This window comes from Lissotriton vulgaris, chromosome 9, assembly GCF_964263255.1.
Source record: "Lissotriton vulgaris chromosome 9, aLisVul1.2, whole genome shotgun sequence".
In the NCBI taxonomy this organism is placed as follows: domain Eukaryota; kingdom Metazoa; phylum Chordata; class Amphibia; order Caudata; family Salamandridae; genus Lissotriton; species Lissotriton vulgaris.
Genome location: NC_141697.1, coordinates 1,132,959,869 through 1,132,981,182, shown reverse-complemented (window position 1 = coordinate 1,132,981,182; position 21,314 = coordinate 1,132,959,869). Strand labels below are relative to the sequence as shown.

At 43.2% G+C, this 21,314-nt stretch overlaps 1 protein-coding gene across 1 annotated transcript in view; it reads right to left on the bottom strand.

Moving 5' to 3' along the window:
* WNK2 (WNK lysine deficient protein kinase 2) overlaps positions 1-21,314 on the bottom strand; it is a 621,829-nt gene that overhangs the window by 374,869 nt on the left and 225,646 nt on the right. Inside the window, exons 6-7 of the mRNA XM_086939164.1 lie at positions 8,633-8,721; positions 7,561-7,780 (exon numbers count right to left, since the gene is read on the bottom strand). Of these exons, the coding sequence (XP_086795290.1) occupies positions 7,561-7,780; positions 8,633-8,721 (309 nt within the window). The remainder of the gene's footprint in view (positions 1-7,560; positions 7,781-8,632; positions 8,722-21,314) is intronic.

The following is a 21,314-nucleotide window of genomic DNA, read 5'->3' as shown; positions in this document are numbered from 1 at the left end:
GGTTACATTCAGAAAGCTGACCTAGGAAGGCATTCCTCATGTTACTTACCATTGGCTTTGTGTTTTGTAACTCATTTTCTTACGGTATACTTCCACTGACTTGCTTTGAGTAAACAGGCTTTTAAATCTTGTTCTTTTCTTGTCACATTTTCAGAGGTCAAATGTCAGGCTCTCTTTTCCAGGGAGCTTGGTGTTTAGTTTTCTTTCTCTGACTTCAAAGTGAGAGGTTAATGTGGCAATCATGTTGGCTCTGGAGAAGTGATTGAGGAAGGCTGTTTGACGGTATTGTTTTTCTAGCACACAACAACATCTAAATGTCTGTGAATGAACTGTGCTGATGATCAAATCAATTCAATAGGTGATGACATTTCCACACATTATTTGATCGCTGTAAACTTTTTTTTCGTAAAACTCTGAGTGCAAATGTAATGGTCATACCAAATGAAGATGTGTTGTCTGTAATGGCAGTATGCTACCATACCATGCATACTTTACATTGCCCCACTCTACTCTGCACCTCTCCTTTTCACTGCACTCAACTCTTTACCACTCCACACTATGCCACGCCACCCCACACTGCGTCACTTACTCTACTACCACTCCACACTATGCCACGCCACTCCACACTATCACTTCACGCTTCTCTGCACCACTCCACTCTACACAACTCCACACCAATGCACTCTACCCCATACTACTCTCCTATGCACCACTGCACTCTACACCTCTCCATGCCACCCTACTCTGCAACACTGCACTCTATGCCAATGCACTATACTCTGTACCACTCCACTGTATGCTAGTGCACTTTATGCCAATCCCCTCTATGCTACTCTACATCACTGTACTCTATTCTAAAAAAAATTACTCTACGCCACTGCACTCCACTGCACTTTTTTTGGCACAAAAGCACTGTAGCCATTGTATTCTATGACTGTATACTCTGCAGTCTCTGCACGTCACTGAACTCTATGCCTCTCCAATTTTCTCTGCACCACTACACTCTATGCCACTTCACTCAAACAATCTACTCTATGCCATTGTAGTCTATACCACTTTATTCCACTGCACTCTATGCTACTATATTCTATGCCACTACACAATACTCTACTTTACACCATTGCACTCTATGACAACTCTGCAGCATTGCACTCTTTCCCACTGAACTCTATTCAAGTCTACTCTGCACCACTCTACTCTGTGCACTGCACTCTACAATATCAGACGCTACTATACTGCACTTTTTGCCACTATAATCTACTGTGCACCACTGCACTCTACACTGCTTCACTCTATGCCTCTCTTCTACTTTATATCACTCTACTCTATGCCAGTACACTCTGCTCCACTCTACTATTAACCACTGCACTCGACACCAATCCTCTGAACTCTGCAACTTCACTCTACCTTGCACCACTCCACGCCACTTTACTCTACTCTGAAACAATCTACTCTACATCACGGCACTCTATGCAACTGCACTTTATGCCACTCTGCGCCACTCCAATCTAAGCCACTGAAGTCAACGCTGGACCACTGTTCTCTATGTCACTTTACGCCACTCTGCACCACTTCACTCTATGCCACTGCACTACATGCTGCACCACTCTAAGCTATCTTTCTCTAAACCACTGCAGTCTACACCGATTTACTCTACACTGCTTTACTCAACACCTATACTACTTTTCATGACTGCACTTTAAGCCACTATACTCTTCATCATTGCTTTCTATGTCTCTGCACTCTATGCCACTCTATTCTACTCTGCACCACTGTACTCTACATCACTGCTCTGCACCACTCTGTGCCACTGCACTCTATGCCACTGCACCACTATTCTAAGCCACTGCACTCTAGGCTACTGTACATGGTTTCACTCTATGCCACTGTACTCTATGCCAATCCACTCTAGTCCAGTCTTCTCTACTCTGCACCATGGCACTCTACGACCCTATACCACTGCACTCTATGCCACTTCACTCTACTTCGAAACCATCTACTCTATGCCACTGCAGCCCACACCACTATTCTACTCTGCGCTACTCCAGTCTATGCCACTCTATTCTACACTGCTGTACTCTAGGCCACTGCACTCTACACCAATGCTCCCTACACCACTTTAATCAAAATCAATACACTATACGCTGCTGCACTCTATGCCAATCTAGTACGCATCACTGCACTGGACACCACTATATTCTACAACACTCCACACCATTGAAAACAATACCAATATGCCACTCTTCTCTACACCACTGCACTCTACAATACTCTACTCTGCAGTATGAACAATTCCAAAGGCCCAACACAATTCGTATGCTTGCTTTTTTGGTTGGAAGATGTAGAGATACTCATGGCAGGGTAGGGGTATCTACACCTCTATTTTTAATTTAAATTCAGGGACAATTAGTGTATCCTCCAAAATCATTTTGTTATTATTCAGAACTTCCCAAAATTCTCAGGGTGAAATTTGGTATGGAGTATATTAGTTGGGTGTAAAGCCAATCATACAGCATATGGTCCTCGATATGTATTTTTCTTATTATTCCAAGATCTAATTGTTGTAACAAATTGTAGGCAAAGTAACATTGTTGTAACTGTTGTAGCCAACTTGTCTTTTGCCCTACAGAGGCATGCACACCTGTGGCTTTTTCAAGGCTAAAGAGATAAGAAACATACTTATGGAACCATGTTGTGTTACAGGGGATTTTGCTGGCACATATTTCAAAAACTAAAGGGGTGTGGTATCCTGAGAAAAGTTCACCTTGTGACATTGTAAATCCCAAAAAGGTTTTCCAGCGTAAAGGAGTTGTATTTAAGAAGAATATCAACATAAAGGAAGATAAGGACATTTCCCATGCTAAACAAGTGGTTTTGAAGGTTTGTAGCAAAGAAAAATGTAAAGATTCATTTGTGGCTTATTATTGTGGATGTGCAATTAATGTTAATAAACACTGGCAATAGTTCAACCTCTCAGAGTTCATTTTTATACCTGCATTCTTCAGAAATAAATTCAAAGATAAATGCACAAGGTGTCTGTAATTGCACTTTGCTACAATAAACGTTTCTGCGAAGTAAATTTAATTGACCAAAAGTATAATCACAATAATAGAAAATTCACCAGAATTTTTTTTGACAAACGTTGTGGACACAAAAGTTAGAGATTAAAGAAAAGCTCAATTAAGGTTAGATGGTCTGATAACCAACCCACTCGCACTTACTTAAAACTGTAGTTCAAATTACAGAGTAATGAAATTGCTGGCCAAACTAAAATCCACTAATATTGAACGAAACTGCAGAGACCGACAAAAGCACCGTTACTTACATGTAAGCTTTAAACCAGATTTTTTTTTTTTTACAGGTCACCCACAATTTCAATATTGACGTAGATTAGTAGAACAATTGTCAAATACTGGAGCTGCCTCTTACAAGTTTTTTTTAAGGTGGACCTGCTGTAGTTCCGTAGTTTGTGGGTGAGGTTCGGTGGTTCCGAACCCGTTCAATAAAGATCGTCGGAAATAGACGATGTTGGTGTCAGCAGACCACAAATCACGAGTGTAGTGTGTACGAGTGTTTTCGCATTAATCGATCAATGAGAACATTACGTATTCTGGGATTTCGTTCGAACCCTCGGGTTCCATTTTGTGTGCGGCAGCCATTTTGTGTGGTTGCCCTCACATAGGCCGATGACTGCGGCCGAACGAGTCCTTGAGACACGTACACCTTAGCTGACTTCTGAATGACCTGGCCGAACTGACTCCCTTGCCCGAGGCTGACCTCGCTGAGCCAGTTCTTTGTTAAGCAGCTGGTCAAATAAAGATCAAAGAGTAGGACATGCCAGCGTTTACAGTACACTGCACCCACCTTTCTATCTTGCTTCCAATCTGCTTCTGCTCCTTCCTTTACGACATAATCACTGATTTGGGTTGAGGGCTTTATGATGGGTTTGTCCGGCCTGATCCAACAGGAATACTGGAATGTGCTTGGTCATTTCTGGTGGGCTGGACAACGGAAAGTGGGATTGTCGTCATGCGATATGTTTGAAATGTCACTATGCGATTGGTCAGTTTTTATGTATCCGATGCTAATTTTGGAATGTTGCCTGAGGCTTGATTTTTGGCATAAAAGACCATGCTCCGCTCATTGAACTTGTGCAGTCTCTAGCGAACCACCCGTGGTGTGCTTCGTAGACCTCTGTTCCTGGCTGCAGCCAATAAACTTTGGTCTTTGACGTCATCAAGAAGTGTCCCGTGTCTCTGTTTGCCAAGGCAGGGGAACTCAAAGGCATCGGGCGTTTTCCCTGACGCCGCTGGGTTCTAAAACCCGGTCCTTCACTGCCAGCATTTATTTACGCGCCCACATATGCTCATGAGGCCAACAATTGGTTTCCCCTGACTTACAGACATGATATATAGGCACTTACGAAACTTCTTACTCACTTAGCTCACAATTAAACTGTTATGTTGGACCACATGTCTACTATCCCCTAACCTAATGTGGGCACCGCAGCACTGGAATACACCATGCGCCTCTAAAGCCTCAATTCGGTTTGTGACATTTCCGACATAAAATGACTGATACCAACTTGCTTCGGCCCTGTGCTTCCCCAAAACTTTGTAACTTTAGAATTGGTACTCACAATTTTGATAACTTACCTCATCCCTGTTGCTTATGCTATGTGCAGATAGGCATTGGCTTTCCCTAACCCGACCCTTTCCCCTGCACTCTTACTTCGCTAAACTAAGCCGGATTTGGATACCCGGACATGCACTTTTTAAGATACTGGGATAGAAATGGCGCGGTTATTTACGCCCCTAGTAGGGACTACCATGATCTTGTTGATAATTAGCACAGCCATCTGAGGAGGTTTCCGCAATTAGTCACCCCAGGATGGTGTAGAAAACCCATTAACGACCTGACACTGACTTTTTGCCGCCAAGGTATGCGAGGAGACTACCCATAATCTGCTCATCCAGGGGAGGCAGGAAGCCCACTAGACACCAAGAAATTACTGAAGTAATGCCAGAGTTTAAAACAAGGCTGGGGTATTGCTCTCCATCACACTGTACCCTGATGGTTTATTGTTCTACTGGGGTGGCAGATTGGGGGGTGAGGTGTAACATTATCCACCAGGCCCACAAATTTACTGGACCCCAGAAAAGTAGGTTTTCAGTGAGAAGGATCAGCTTTCCCTGGCATTGGGTGATAGCTCCCTATCCTCAGGGCACGTTCATTCCAAGTAGTGGTTATTGCTGTGGAAAAACAATAGGTGGAAGGCTAGAATTTAACTCATGCCAGTATTTTCACATCAACAATGCATCCGTTAAACTACAATGAGCATGGAATGGGTAACAGGGTCCGGTTTTACCAGGTCCTTTTCAATAGATATTCCAGATGATGGGCTCATTTCCGCTGCAAACTACTCACACTTTCCATAGGGAATGGCTGCAGTATTTGGGCTGAACACTTCGCCCTTGTGAAAACTAGGGATTCGTGTGAATGGAGGGTGGTCTGACATGCATGCCCTTTTCCTACTCCGAATGACTTGAGATGTCAAAACTATGCTTAACAAGCTGACCGACATTGCCCCCAAAATATTAAATCTATTTCCTATGGAAAGTGAGGAATTTCCATTTATTTTTTAGGTAAAACTAAGAAGTTTGCAAGACATTCTGGGTAAGAATGTTCTAAATCTATGCGAGCCATACTCTTCCAGTAATCCCCAGCATACCATTATTATTGGACAAGTGTAGAAACGCAGGGTGGTAGGAATTTTGCCTTCCCCTGCAACTTCCACAAAATTGCCAGACAAATGTGAAAAATTTGATTTTCTGAATCATAGTTTGAAGGTTTAAAGGCATACTAGATAAGAAAGTGGTAGAACACATACAAGCCACTGTAGTAATCACACCATGCAGGTAGATGATATTCAGGAGGATTTATTCAAATGAGTTCGAAGATCAGTAGTACAATAGTATTCAGCCCCACCAGGAGCAGCCAGCAAGGTGCCCAGCCCTTCTCCAACTGTGTGATTCATACACCAATATTCTAAGTGACATCACCTCAAGAGTGTTCCACTGGTGGAGCAGTGGAAGACATGTAAAACATAATAACCAAGATACTACAGCCACACCACCCCTTTTTTCCCCAGATAACCTATTTTCAGAAATATCTTGGATTGGTAGGTTTCTTTGAATGATGGCTGAACCTGGCCTAAATAAGACAGGAAACCACCACCACAAAAGTCTATTTATCCAAACATTCATTAGTTAACATGGTTGCATTTTTGGGCTATTACGGTCCTGTGCAACAGGCTCACTTACATGTGGGGTATTGGTTTGATCGGTTGGTGTATGTGAATGAAGAATGGCAAGACTCTTGCAATTACATATTGCATTTCTCTTTAGTTTTGGTTTCTAATTGTAGGCCATTGTGCACAAATGCTAAACACCTCCAAAATTACTTGGCACTGTGGGTAATCTAGAATTCTGAGTAGCTGAATAACCTCTATGCCAATATGCATATTCTTTGCTGCAATTCAAACATGCATAGTTTACATTCATTTGCATTTGTATTCATTAGAATGTATCTAATAAAGTGATGCATGGCCAGTACACTATAATAGCCTGCTACCACCTGGCTCCAAAAACCAGCCCCATGCAGGACAGGCAGTGCAACACACAAAATATCCCATTACACAGTATGCCCGAATGTTGCAAACCTATGTTGTGGATGGAAGGCTTGGCTTGACCACTAGTCTTTCTGTTTTTCTGGTGCCATCCAGCTGGAGACCACTGGCTCCGAGGCAGGGTCCAATGGTTGGCCATATGTCAATGAGCAGTGTAGCATGGCATTATATGCTTCCTCTAAGACTGCACTGTCCAGGCGGAGATGGGACGATCACAGCCTAGTGCCGCCTGACTCAGAAACCCTGTACCTCAGAGCAGGGACGAGAGTGCAGTAAACACAAAAAAAAACCTCCGTTTGTACAACGTCAAAAGTAAGGCACCAGTCGACTGCACCACATGCAACTGGATTGTTCAGGCTGCTCGTATTTCTGCTCCTCTGGTGCTGTCTGCCAGAGAAAAACTGTTTGTTCCAGAGATGGGCCATGATGTAGGTTGGCCAAAGAAGAGGGTTGTCAATGATCTGACCAAATTTGCCGAGGTTGTGAATGAGCTGAAAATCGATACATTCAGAGTTGCTCCGAGCAGAGGGCTTAAAATCATGTTTGGCACGGGGCCCATAAAATTCTAATGTTTTTCCTGGTTAGCACAATAATAGTTGATTGCTATAGACTAGCTAACCCATTCTATAAGTCATAGTACCAACTCAAACCTGCATCTATTTTTATAGAGACCGGCATATCGACCAATAAATATATACAGCTTTCCACATAAAAGTAAACATTTTAATAACGTATGGTTTACACAACCTAATGTTCTAAAATCCTTCAGCCATAATCAGCCTTATGTGAAGAAACAGTCTTTACATTTGCTTTTCAGGCCGACAGTGGAGGACTCAAAAGAGACGGTACAAGAAATTTCAAAAACTGTTTACCATTTCTTGCGCAACATCATCAGGAGTTTCCTTTTCCAGATCAAAAGTAAACTCAATTGCTCCATTATCCTTTGGTTTTCCTTTCAGTTTCTTCGGATCTTCCACCCAGAGTCTTAAGGCAATAGAGCTTTTGCTTCCATGGTCTTCTTCTGCAAGTTCCACTCGTACCCCTGTATCTTCAGCGAAGAAGGCATGGCTTAATAAGTCTTTAATTTCATATCTACAAATAATTTTTAGGAAACGTTAGTCATAGAACATTTCACGTTTAGTCACTAAGCTTGATTAACAGATCTACGAGGCATGCATGCACCATTCAATCGCTGCAGAAATGAAAATCAATACTGTATTTCATTCAATCGATGAGTATCTTAACAGTTCCAATGGTTATTTAATACAATTAGAAATGGGTAAAATTCACAAACTATTTCTATATCATAGTTTATTTAGATTTAATTAGAGGGAACCAACAACTCAGACTAAAACTTGGATGTTGTGCAACATCTTGTGAGGACTTGTGGTATCAGGATGATATCACCACCACAGACTCACTTCTGTTTTCTGCACCATCAAACAACCACATGCCGGACCGATTAGCAGAACAGAGAAGTGAGCGGAACCTACCACTGATTGTATAAGCAAAACCAGGGTTACAATGTGAATGACTTCTGTATAGAAGATATTTATGAGGTTCTATCTGTGCAATGACAAAAATTAAGCTAATACTTTTCAAAATGGCTTGTTCTATTGAATGGAATTGCAGTATGCACTCCTGCTACAAGGATAATAAATGTGTGCCTGATGGCTAATTTTGCAATTTTCGAATATGATTAGATATAGAAATAGTGTTGCATATCTATAAAATAGTATTCCTGATTTATAAAGTTAATCATTTTGCAAAAAATTGGCCATACGTGTCTAGACTTCAAAATGCAGCCCTCATTATCAAAGTAAAGTGGTAAACAATCTGAGTTAATGTTACCATACAAGGAAGCTTACTCTGCTTACGCAACACAATGTGCTACAGCCTGCTTTGGCCTCTGATTCAACCAAACTGAAAGCATAGTAAAAATACCTTTCTTCTTTAGTTTTGCAGATACATTCTCCAATAATCTCTTTAATTTCAGGGTCAGACACTTTCTCAAAGCTAGCTGGCTTGACACCCTGAAAGTAAACATTCAAATGTTTAATTACCACATTTTGTTTTTACCATTAGAAACATTCACAGAATTCGAAAAATGAAAAATGTAATTTGCTAACCCGCGTGTAGTCTTTACTCTTAGTTCATGTTTAAGGTACATTTGTTTACACATACTTACACTTTTAGTGGAATATCTTTTTCATATGGTGCACACAAACCAATCACTAACGTATTAAATGCTTCCATGAAGTGCCTACAGCATTGTCCTATCAGTTCAGATCAATTTCAGATCGCATCCTTGCATTCAAGGTCAGGTGATTGTAAGGAGAAAATAATTTTAAATTACTCCCACTATTGACATCATAATTATTCAACAGATTGGAGGAAGAACTTCGAAAATCCTCATCACAGACTCATTTAAAAAGCAATGTCACAGCAACAGACGTATTTTTCTCCCACTACCTCAAGAATAGGGAGATCCAAAGATGTTGTAAGCTAGACATAGTAGGAATCTCACCTTACATAGAAGGCATACTCTCACCTTACATAGAAGGCATACACTCATCTACTACATGTGCACCACCATGGCCCATGCCAACCACATGGTTTCTGAGCACTTTTGAAGAAATATTCCACATTCTGCTTAAGACCAAATATAGCCTGCTGGATCCTACAGACTACTGTGCGCTACAACAAATGCTTCCGACTCACCTTCTTACTTCTCCGGTTTAGTGTTAATCTGGATTAGAAACACAAAGATTTTCTTATCCATTAACCTACCTTGGGTGGGATCTCCACATGCCGCCTTCGAGAATCAACTATTCACCCCAACTATTCTACAACAGAAGAAAAGACCATTCCAAATTGTTCTAATCCGGGACCCTGGTCCCAGTCAGCACACATCTCCAGCAGGGACAAAGGTCCTGAACTTAACAGTCTTTGGTCTAACAATGATCAGACCTAATGGACTACTAGAATTAGATCTTGAATGAGTGCAAATCTGTCACCAGCAGCACAATCATCTTTACAATTAGGTACCATGCATCACTCTAATCTTTCGCCTCTTTCAATTCCATTTCAGAAGACGTTACACATAGTAAACGAACCACCAACATACAAGAGGAGCACTGCCAAGCTGAATTTATGAAGATCGCTCTCCCGTCCATTTCTGAGGCTGTTACACACATAATAAACACGTCCCTTATGTGATTCTTTTTCTGACTCCTTGAAACACACAAAAATAACACTCCTCCCATCCCAGTACAAGTAACCAGTGGCAGCGCTGCGGGTGCTGTTTAATTATGAGCCAATGTCAAAACTCTCCATTACAAGGCAAATAGTAGAAAGTTAGGCCACCAGCCAGCGACAAGAGTACATAGAACACCATCATATGAGAAATGATTGACAGTCTGATTTCAGATCACCTCAGGACAGAATAAGTACTGGACAGTATTCCTGGTTACCTTAGATAAATATCAGCAAGCGGCTCTGATCATCATTAACCTTTCTGCTGCCTATGACAGGGTCCACAGCACCACTTTTTTAACAAGCTCAAAATGTACGTCAGGGTTATCAGGGGTTGTCCTCAAATGGATTTCTTCCATTGTTTTCAACTTGAGTCAAAAAGTACAGGTACCTTTCTGCTCAGGGTAACCACAATAAGACATCACATTAACTTGTGCTGAACCTTCTAGTAGCTTATCACAAAAGCAGGCAGACATAACTTAGAAGCAATGTGTAAAATATGCATGTAGCACACAAACAGTAAAAGTGAAAACAGAGCACAAGAAAATTCTAACTCTACTTTAGACAAATAGAGTAAAATTGAAATAACTATTTGACATCAAAGCCACAAAAATCCAATCACTAGAACCGGAGATAAGTAATGTTAAAGCTTTAGTAAGTATATCTCTTAAAAGCACAAAGAGCCACCTGTCGTCACCTCATCATGCTAGACCAGATGAAAGTGACAAGTTCAGGCTGACCACAATGGAGCGTGGGTCAGATACAGAGACCAGGCTTGCCCTGCTGAAAAAGTTACCTTCTCAAAGTCAGAAGTGGAGAAAGACAAGAGTGCCGTGAATGGTCACCGCTGCAGCGCAAAGAGCATACCAGGCATTGCAGACAGTCACTGCCATAGTGTGAAGATCCTGCCGGGCTTTGCAGACAGTGGAAGCTGGAGCTTCACATTGGTTGAGACTATGGACTGTTAATTCTGTAATGCCAAGTGTAGATCTCCCGTAAATGACGCTGCTGTAGTGCGAAGAGTCAGGTCCACAAAAACTTTGTGCTGGTGAGCAGAACGATCTTGGCATGAACAGGCCTGTTCGTGGTTGTGAAGGGGCAAACACTTTATGATGTCTACTTTTCTTCAAGGAGAAGCTCAACTGATGCCACACCAAAGATCCTAGCAGGCTCCTCTTGGGAATTAGGAACTGAGGCGAACAGGGCTCAGGCACGTCCAGTTACAGGTCTAGGCAGGTCCAGTGCAGCAAGTCAGCGGAGCAGTTGCAGAGAGCCCTCTGGAGCTTCTAATGTCTCTGTAGCTCTGAACAGGAGGCCAGGCAGCTGAACATTGCACTCACTTAAGCCTGCCATGAAGGGTGCAGGTCCAGTCTTTCTTCTCAGACAGTAGGGCAGTCCTCTGGCAGTAAGGCAGTCCTAAAGAGCTTGTCTGAGATTTCAATATTGATACCTGGTGCCAGCTTTAAAGTGGGAGAAACTTCTAGACTTCCACCCCCTCCCCCCACATCTGGTTCTGGAATTAACTTCCTCCCTGCCCTAGTCCTCGGATGTTTGTAGTCACCAAAGGATAGTGTGAAGTTCTGTGTGTGTGTGTGCGATGATGCAGCTCATTTGAAGTGCAAGTGTGTTAGGTGACAGCTCCGCCCCTCCCACCAGGTTAGGATGGCCCATCCTGTCAACATCAGTCTCCCTTTGTGATATTGTCTGGGAGGAATACACAAAAGGCCAACTACACCTAGTCATGTGACACAGGATACAGGCTGATGGCACCAAAAGGTTAGAACCAGAAAATGTTGAATTTCTAAAAGGGACTTTTTCAGAATTGTGACTTAAAATCATAATTTACCATTAAAGAGGGTTTTAAATCACAATTCCTTAGATTCCAAATGTGACATTCCTACCTGTTCTCAAACAAAAGTTAGTACACAATGTTAGCCTATCGAAAAGGCAAGCCTCACTGTTAAAAAAAAACAAATTTGTTTTTCACTACTACCAGGACTTGTAAAACTTAAAAGTGCTTGTTCAACCATTTGAATACAATGAACCCTGCCCTATAAGCACTTTAAAGCCCTATGATTGTTTCATATGTACTAAATAGGAAGGTTTAGACCAGGTAAAAGGCTTATTTTGCCAGGTCTAAATGGCAGTTTAAAACTGGACAGAGGCTGCAATGGAAGGCCTGAGACATGCTTTAAAAGGCTACTTAAGTGGGTGGCACAATAAGGGCTGCAGGCCCAATGGTGGTACAAAAAGGGGTGGTAATGGACGGAGCATCTGAACCAATCAAACACTCACACCCAGTCAAAAGATCTGGGTTTAATCCATCACCGTTCTTTAGCCCACTCTGCCACCCCAGTTCAGACATGGCTATATGCAGGCCCAATGGTAGCATTTAATATACAGGCCCTAGATAAATGTTGTACCCTCTTTATTAGGAACTTTTAGGTAAATTAAAATGTGCCAATTGCATGTAGGTCAATTTAACCATGTTTAAAGGGGCGAGCACAAGCATGTTAGTACTGGTTCGAAGAGGTACAATGCACAGAGGACTGATGCTAATAAAAAGAGGGTCAGGAAAAAGGTGGTGTGCAGGCAAAATGTTTGAGTGTGGCCCTGCAGAGAGGGCCAGGTCCAACAGCTCTTACTCTGTACAGCAGTGCTCACTCTACCCCCTTCCCTTTAGAATCCATATGCTGGCTTTATCTCAAGTAAGAATTACCATGAGGCATCTTTTCTTGCGGTTTGCAGATGATAACCATATAAACATCTGGTCAGAGACCAGTTCAATTAGTATACTAGCGGACTGTGGATGTATCCAGATTAGAGAATTGTAGACCAGTGTCTCAATTGCTGTTCTTGGAGAAATGTAATGTGTGCTCTTTTGTAATCCACGTTCTGCCATTGTCAATACAGATACCCTGTTACATCTATTGCAAGCTATTTTCGTAGATGGCTGCAGTGCCAAGATGGTGTATGTATGTATGTATATATGTATGTAGGCATACTTACATAGCGCGACTGTCACCCAAAGGACATCCTGGCGCTTTGACCACAGAGCATTCCTACCGATGTCAATTACACTGCCTTCGGAAAAAGGTAGGTTTTAAGGTCCTTTCTAAAAGATAGGAGATCCTGCTTGCACCTTAGGGCCAGAGGTAGGGAGTTCCAAAGCTTGGCGGCCGTGAAGCTGAATGAGCGGCTGCCCATCCTCACACTTTATCTTAGGAACAGTCACCAAGAAGGCAGAGGAGGATCTCAAAAGTCTGGCAGCAGAGTATCAGGAAAAAAGACCTCGCAGTACCACTGGACCCAGCACATGCAAGGCTCTAAAGACCAGGCAAGCTGAATTAAAGCAGATCCGTTTTTGCACCGGTAACCAGTGTAGGTCCAAAAGTGCAAGAGAGGACGAAGCAGACCATGGCCGCGAGAGCGCCAGTTTAGCTGCCATATTCTGTACCCGCTGTAGCTTCATAATTAGAGTACTGGGGGCTCCCAGAAGCAGTGCGTTGCAGTAGTCTAACCTACTGAGGATGATACTCCGCACTGCTTCTGTCCTCGCTGAATGGGGAAATAGTGACAGAATCTTCCGCAACATGCGTAACAGCAGCATGCAGGTCACCGTGGTTTTGTTAACGAAGGCGTCCAGCTGGAGACTAGGCCCGAGCAGGACACCTAAGTTACGGACTGAGTCTTCCGCTGCGACTGTGCCTAAGGTAGAAGAAGGCCAAATTCCCTCTGGCAGAGGGCGAGGAGTACGATCTGACGAACAGTAGAGAACTTCAGTTTTTGCCCCATTAAACTGTAACGAGTTCTGACGCAACCAATCCGCAACTGCCGACATGCATTGGTGAAAGGATTCCAGGGAGACCGCATCCCTGCCCTCGATGGAAAAAATAAGCTGAGTGTCATCGTCATAATTGATGACAGACATGCCGAATGACTTAATCAGACTTATTAGAGGGCGAAGGTATAAGTTGAAAAGAATCGGGCTAATTGCAGAGCCCTGCAGCACTCCCTGTTTTACCTCTCTCACCACCGAACGAAACGGCGGCATAGCCACAGATTGTCGCCTGTTACAGAGGTATGATGCCAGCCAGTCCAAGGCTAAGCCAGTTACCCTGGACTCCCGGAGCCTGCTTAATAGAACCGCATGGTCAACCGTGTCAAACGCGGCCGACATGTCAAGCAACACCAGAAACGCTGCTCCTCCCCCCATGTCGACACGCGAGCGTAGGTCGTCCAAAACGGCCACCAAGGCAGAATCCGTACCGTGGGCCGGCCTAAAGCCAAATTGGGCCACGTCCATAAGGTCGTTGGATTCAAGGAAGCTGGACAGGACCCTAGTGACCAATTTCTCTAAGATTTTTATTGAGAAAGGCAAGAGTGAAACAGGCCTATAGTTGGTCGGACATAAAGGGTCCAAGGTGACTTTTTTTTAGCAGTGGGGTAATTACTGCCAGATTCCAGCTATCCGGGACCGTGGCCGTGGTCAACGACTGGCAACAGATGGAATGGAGCGGAGGGAAGAGCTCTGCCTGGAACGCCTTCCAAAACTTGTGTGGCAAGGGGTCTAACGGGGAGCCGGATGACACACCATTCGCCAACAGACAGAAATCCTCCAGGGAAGGAGTAGGAAAGCAGGTCAGCCGAGGCTGTACTGCTTCCTCCATAGTCACCTCCCGAGCTACTCCGCTGACTAATTCCAAGGAGCACAAATCAGGGTGGCTAGATAGGTCGGGGGCAGAGAGTCCCGCCAAGATGGTATTCATTTTTTCCTCAAAGGCCAGGGCTAATGAGTAGCATAGTTCCTGCGAGGCCGGAATGGCAGATGTAGCACAGGCTGGGTTGGAGAGGTTTTTAACCAGCTTAAACAAGGTTTGTGACTGGTTACCAGCTTTGGCCAATGTGGCCTCGAGAAGCTTAGCTTTAGCCAACCTAATCTGAGATTTATACTCCTGGAGGGTTTTTTATAAACCATTCTATCTGTTTCTGAATAAAGTCTTCTCCAGACCCGTTCCGCCTGTTTGCAATGAAGTCTCTGCTGGAGAAGGTCACTAGAAAACCAGGGAGTGACTTTCTGCGGTTTATCTTTCACCTTACGCATTGGAATCATCCTATCAAGTGATTCAAGGATCTGATGACAGAGTTGAATAACTCTCCTCCACATTCTGGCCCAATGAAAAGGCCCTGAGCAGTAATGTGGGTATAGTGGAGCCCGTAAGTAGCCGAGCCCATTGTCTATTAAGTTTAGGCTTGACCGGGACGCTATTACTCAGCGATCCAGGAGGTAGCAGAATGGAGAAGTGCATCAAAGCATGATCTGTCCAGCATTGGCCCGCGACCTCCTTAATCGAGACCAGCGGCTCCGCTGCAAAGATCATGTCCAGGACATGGCCCTTAACATGGTAACATCCTATGGCATTGCAATAAAGGTGTTCCAGCAGTGCTGGTGCTACTGGACTTAACTGTTTTTAGGTTTCGCCTAGGCAGCGCGCACGCTCTGCCCTAGGAGAAGACTTTTTTAAATCGGTCTGCTCCTTTTCAAGCACACTCGTGCTTGTGCTGGCATCCACCTTGCGGGAGCGAGCTGCTGCGCGCGGTAATCGAAAACACATGGCTCTCGCGCCCCAGCGCTGCACGCTCCTTCAAGGCGGATGCCAGCACGAGTGCAATTTGCCTGCTCTTTTTTTCTCCACTGGGCGATTTCAAGAGGCACCAGAGAGTCTTCCTTCTCGATGCAGGAAGGACGCGGTTCATAAAGCGCTTTAGTGTACACGCCTGTGTACAAGGGGCAGGAGGCTGCTTCCGTGCCAACTGCCAAGTCATCTCTCTTTGCTAGGTGTCCACAGGGGGCTAGCTTTGGTTCACCTGGCTTTTATTGAGCTGCTGTTTAGGGCGATCAGAAGGCGCAAATTACATAAAAAAAACACGTCTGTCCCCATGTACTCATACAGTTTTCGCGAGTGCTCTGCTGACAACACTTGCCTCCGCGATGCGGACTACCCACAAAAATGAAACTGGCCTTGCCAGGATGGAAAGTATACAATATGTTTTTTTCCAATGTCAAGTGGACTTCATTCCTGGCCGGGGACCCTCCGATGCTCTGTGCTGGTAAACATCCTGTGAGGAACAGATAGCTCACGACTCTGAGAACAAGCACACGTGTGTTCTGAGTTTTCAGTGTTTTATCGTTTCCAGGAAGTTGTGCTTCACGCGGTTATGTTTGAGGTTGCAGATGCACGAATTAGTTTTCTCTGAATAGATTCGGACAAATTAAAAGTAGTTGGTTGCAGAAAGGAGCCATTGTTACTAAGCAGCAACCTCCCTCCAAGACAGGACGCTGAAATAAACGAGAAGCCTCACTGTGCATTAGTGTATCCCAAAAGCCATAGATCTCTTGGCCTTTGTTCAATAGTGGAGCAAGGCTGTCATGGTGGGTTGGGCCCTAACGAAAGTGAAGGAAACAGGACCCATCCCAATGGTTAGGTAGTAAAAAAAGGCAGACCTTGAGCTGCAGTGGTCCTGCACGTCCCTTGCTATAGTCCTGTTCCAATCTCTTCATTCCCCCACCACTGCATCACTCCTCGAATAACTCCAGCTCCACCTCCTCTTTCTTGTCCTCTGTGTCACGCTACCTTTCATTCTCCCCACTCCCTTTCTACCTCTCCACCTCTCATTAGCTATTGACGGTTATAATTCCCCAGTACCTTCTCCCTTTTATCCTGCATCCATCAGCACCTTTCTGTCCCCTGTATTGCTTTACCTTCCACAACTCTTCCCTATTCCTTTTTTCCCTTACCTCCTTCCATGCATATCTCCACTCTACCGTCCTGTAGCTTCCACTGTATTTCGTCACTTTTTACGTTTCACCTCCCCATTCCCACCTGTACCTCTCCATTCTGGTCTGCAGCACCCTTCTAATTTTTTCTAATTCATCACTCTAGTACCTTTACCTCCCTTTCCTTCTTTTAGCGTTCCTATGTGCCCCACTTTCCCCAGGATCTTGGTCTTCATATTTATGTAGCTGCTTTACTCCTTTTGCTCACTCCTGTAGGTTTCCATCCACCTGTATCTAGCTTCTTTACACCTTTTACTCTGCGCCACATTTCTGCATTCATCTCCATCGAGCTGCTTTACACCTGCTCTCTCCACTCACCCCTGCATCTTGCTATCCATCTGTATCTAGTTTCTTTACACCTTTTACTCTGCGCTGCATTTCGTTATCCATCTCTATCGAGCAGCTTTACACCTGCTCTCTTCACTCTCCTTCATCTTGCTATCCATCTGTATATGGCTATCTTCTGTCGTTAGCTCTCCCCCTATGTACCCTATTTCATCTGTATTTTGCTACTTTACGCTCTCCCACATAGCAGGTATCGTCTGTATCTAGCCGTTTTAATAGTTTGCTCTCGACCACTCACCTATTCTCTTCTCCATATGTTTCCCGCTACTTTCTGCCTTCCGTTCTCCGCCAGTCAGCATTTATGGCACTATCCATCTGCATCAAGATGCTTTAAACGTTTTGCTTTTCTCCTCTATCACCTGTATCTCAGTAGCCACTTGTATCTAGCTGCTTTACAACTTTGACTCTCTCCCACATCCCCCTGTAGTCCTCTTACCTTTCTTACAATTCCCCAAGTAGCTTTAATATAATATAACACTGTTTTTTAAAGAGGAGGTTCATCCAAGCCTTGGATCTATTGGCTCTAGAATAACATGCTTATTGTTACTAAATGGTACTCATTTTATGGACATAGGAAAGATGAAAGGCTAAGTGGACCCGGCGGGATTTGAATCTATGAGCAGGAGGTGAAACAGATCCCTGGAGTAATCTGCATTAGCTCACTGAGCCACTGACTATTTTACTTCCATTCTTATATAAATTCACTTTCTCCTCCTCGCTCTACATTTGTATCTCGCTTTCTATTTTTCAACCTCTTTCCACTCTCCACTTTACTCGCCGCTCTTCTTCCCATTTTACCATTCACTCCTCTATGTTACTAGTGATTTTTCTCTACTCTCACCTGATCGTATATATATATATATATATATATATATATATATATATATATATATATATATATATATATATATATATATATATATACACACACACACACACACACACACACACACACCCACACACACACACCTCCCCCTCATATTTTCCACGCCAAAGCACCCGTCCCGAGACCTCTTTCTACCCTGCCGTTCCTCTGAGGCTGAACTGAAGCTGTCCAGCGCCAAGAGCCAGGGACTAGGACTGTATAATGAATGTGTTAACTTGCTCTATTTTCAACTATTTTGTGATGTATGAAGGACAATTTTCTTCCTCATGACTGACCTGTCTGTTTATATTTTAACAGATTGAAGAACGTACCACCTATGAAGAGTAGCCACTTACTTTAAAGTTATGAGCACTTGAGGACCAACATGTTCCACTGAACTGTCGTCTCTTCGTCACCGATAGTTGAACCCAGTCGTCCACAAGTCCCCACACAATTGACCACTTAAGTCCAAGGAAACTAGGGCCTCACACTGGTTGCATTTAACCTTTAGAGAGGTCACTTCACCACCTAACAAACCCCTATTCAATCAGACCCCCTTCTGAAAGGGGATATCAGTGGTACTAGACCACTGTCTTCTTTTGCCCTGGTCTGTAATTTCACTGGACTCCCACTATAGTCAAATGTACTACAGATTCACCAAATGTACAGGCAATCAATTGTTTGTGTTATAATTGTTTAATTCAAATTTAGAACTGCAAACCTGGTGTGGCTCGTCTTTTCTGCAGAGATTCTCGTATGTGTATATATATATATATATATATATATATATATATATATATATATATATATATATATATATATATATATATATTCACTGAAAAAACCATAGGTTATAGACCATATATAGTTAGGGATTAGCATTTAAAAAACCTTATTTTATTTGCACAAAACCATTGAAATTCCATATATAGTTAGTTGCACTAACTATATATCGCGGGCCCGCAATCCACTGCTAATGATGTCACATATTACATCATTCATGACATGGTCAGTGACATCACTGATGACATCACTGATGACATCACTGATGACAACACCCAGTGACTGTATGTGTCTGTAAAGTTAAAATATGTCTTACATATTGAAGAATGAGTGGATGTATAAGTGTCTGGATGAAGGATTTAGTAGGTGCATGACTGACTGTATGAGAGAATGATTAAATGTGTCTCACTGAGTGCATGGGTTAGTGATTAAAGTGTCTTAATTTGGCAATCATTATTTATGTTCTTCTGTAAACTGCTGCATGTTTAAATCAGTAGCTATATCAGTAACTATATGGGTTATTGAATGGTTGCCCAAGTATTTGTATGGGAGACTGAGTATGTGTGTGGGTGGCTGGGAGGTGTATAACTCTGTGCATAGATGTGTGAGCAGTTGATTCCCTAGGTGTATGGGTTCAAAAGTGCATGTAGAAACAGCTGTATGGACAGTTGACTGTGTGCATGAGTATATTGGTGAGTGAATGGATATCTAAGTTCTACATGTCAAAGTAAGTACATATGTAAAACACACTCCATGTGAGAGTTGACATATATAAATAACTGAACATAAGAGCCAGTGAATGTGAGAGTGGCTGTATGAATCATTGTGAACTTGTATCAAGGATTGTATAAGAGAGTAAATATGTGTTAGTATATGTTTGAATAAGTAAGGTGTGTATAACTGTATAGTTGAGGAAATGGAGGTGTGATTGATTCTTTGCATGACTGACTAGGTGTGTGGGTAACTCCATGGATGTGTGACAGTCTGTGAGTGCCTGTTCACACTGAGTGTATCTAAGGTTATATTAGAGTCTGAAGATGTATTATCACATAAATGATATCATCAGTGATGTAATCAGTAATGTCAAATGAGATGTCAGTGATGTCATCAGTGATGTCATTTGAGATGTCATCAGTGATATCATCAGTGATGTCATTTGAGATGTCATCAGTGATGTCATCAGTGATGTCACTGACCATGTCATGAATGATGTAATATGTGACATCATTAGCAGTGGATTGCGGGTCCGCGATATATAGTTAGTGTAACTAACTATATATGGAATTTCAATGGTTTTGTGCAAATAAAATAAGGTTTTTTAAATGCTAATCCCTAACTATATATGGTCTATAACCTATGGTTTTTTCAGTGAATTTTCAAGGTTTTGTAAATGCAAATTCCTAACTATATATGGTCTATAACCTATGGTTTTTTCTGTGAATTTCATTGGTTTTTTAAAAGCTAATATCTATAGCTGTAAAATATATTCTTTATTAAGTGACGTATCACGTAGCCCGTGAGACGCCTAATGATGCATCGCATAACCGTGACGTATCGTCTCTGCAGCGCAAACCAAACCCAAAACGTAAGCGCGCCAGAACACGCTTAAAGATATATATATATTTTTTAACCTTAATTAGACAAAATCCACACGTGCACATATCACAAACGTTCAAAAAACACAATATGTCGGACTCCCGTTACGCTGCCGGTTAGCTGCCCGGTTAACGTACCAGGAAGCACCTTTACCGCGAAAAATCGCAATTTTTTTTTTCACCCCCCAGGGAACTTTAATAGCCCCCTCATCAATCCTAGGGGTTCAGGAGGGGTTTGCCTTACCCCTTTCATTCATTTACACCTTTTTTTTTTTCCACCTCTTGTCTCTCGATCCCACAGAGAGACAAGATGGCGGCCGCTCCAGACTGTTTACAATGATAACAGCCAATCAGCTTCTCCTCAGACTCCTGTTACACTGCCGGTTAGCTTCCCGGTTAGCTGCCCGGTTCGCGTACCAAGACGCGTCTCTACGGCGAAAAAAAATCGGAATTTTTTTTTTTTTTTTTTGGGCCCAGCGTGGCTCTATAATATCCCCTCATCAATCCTAGGGGGTCAGAAGGGGTCTACCTTGCCCTCTTTCCTTCATTTCCCCCTTTGTTTTGGCCTCCTCTTGTCTCTCGATCCTACCGAGAGACAAGATGGCGGCCGCTCCGGACTGTTTACAATGTTGACAGCCAATCAGCTACTCGTCAGACTCCCGTTACACTGCCGGTTAGCTTCCCGGTTAGCTGCCCGGTTCGCGTACCAAGACGCGTCTCTACGGCGAAAAAAATCGGATTTTTTTTTTTTTTTGTTGGGCCCAGCGTGGCTCTATAATATCCCCTCATCAATCCTAGGGGGTCAGAAGGGGTCTACCTTGCCCCCTTTCCTTCATTTCCCCTTTTGTTTTGGCCTCCTCTTGTCTCTCGATCCTACCGAGAGACAAGATGGCGGCCGCACCGGACTGTTTAGAATGTTGACAGACACCGGAGAGCCAATCAGCT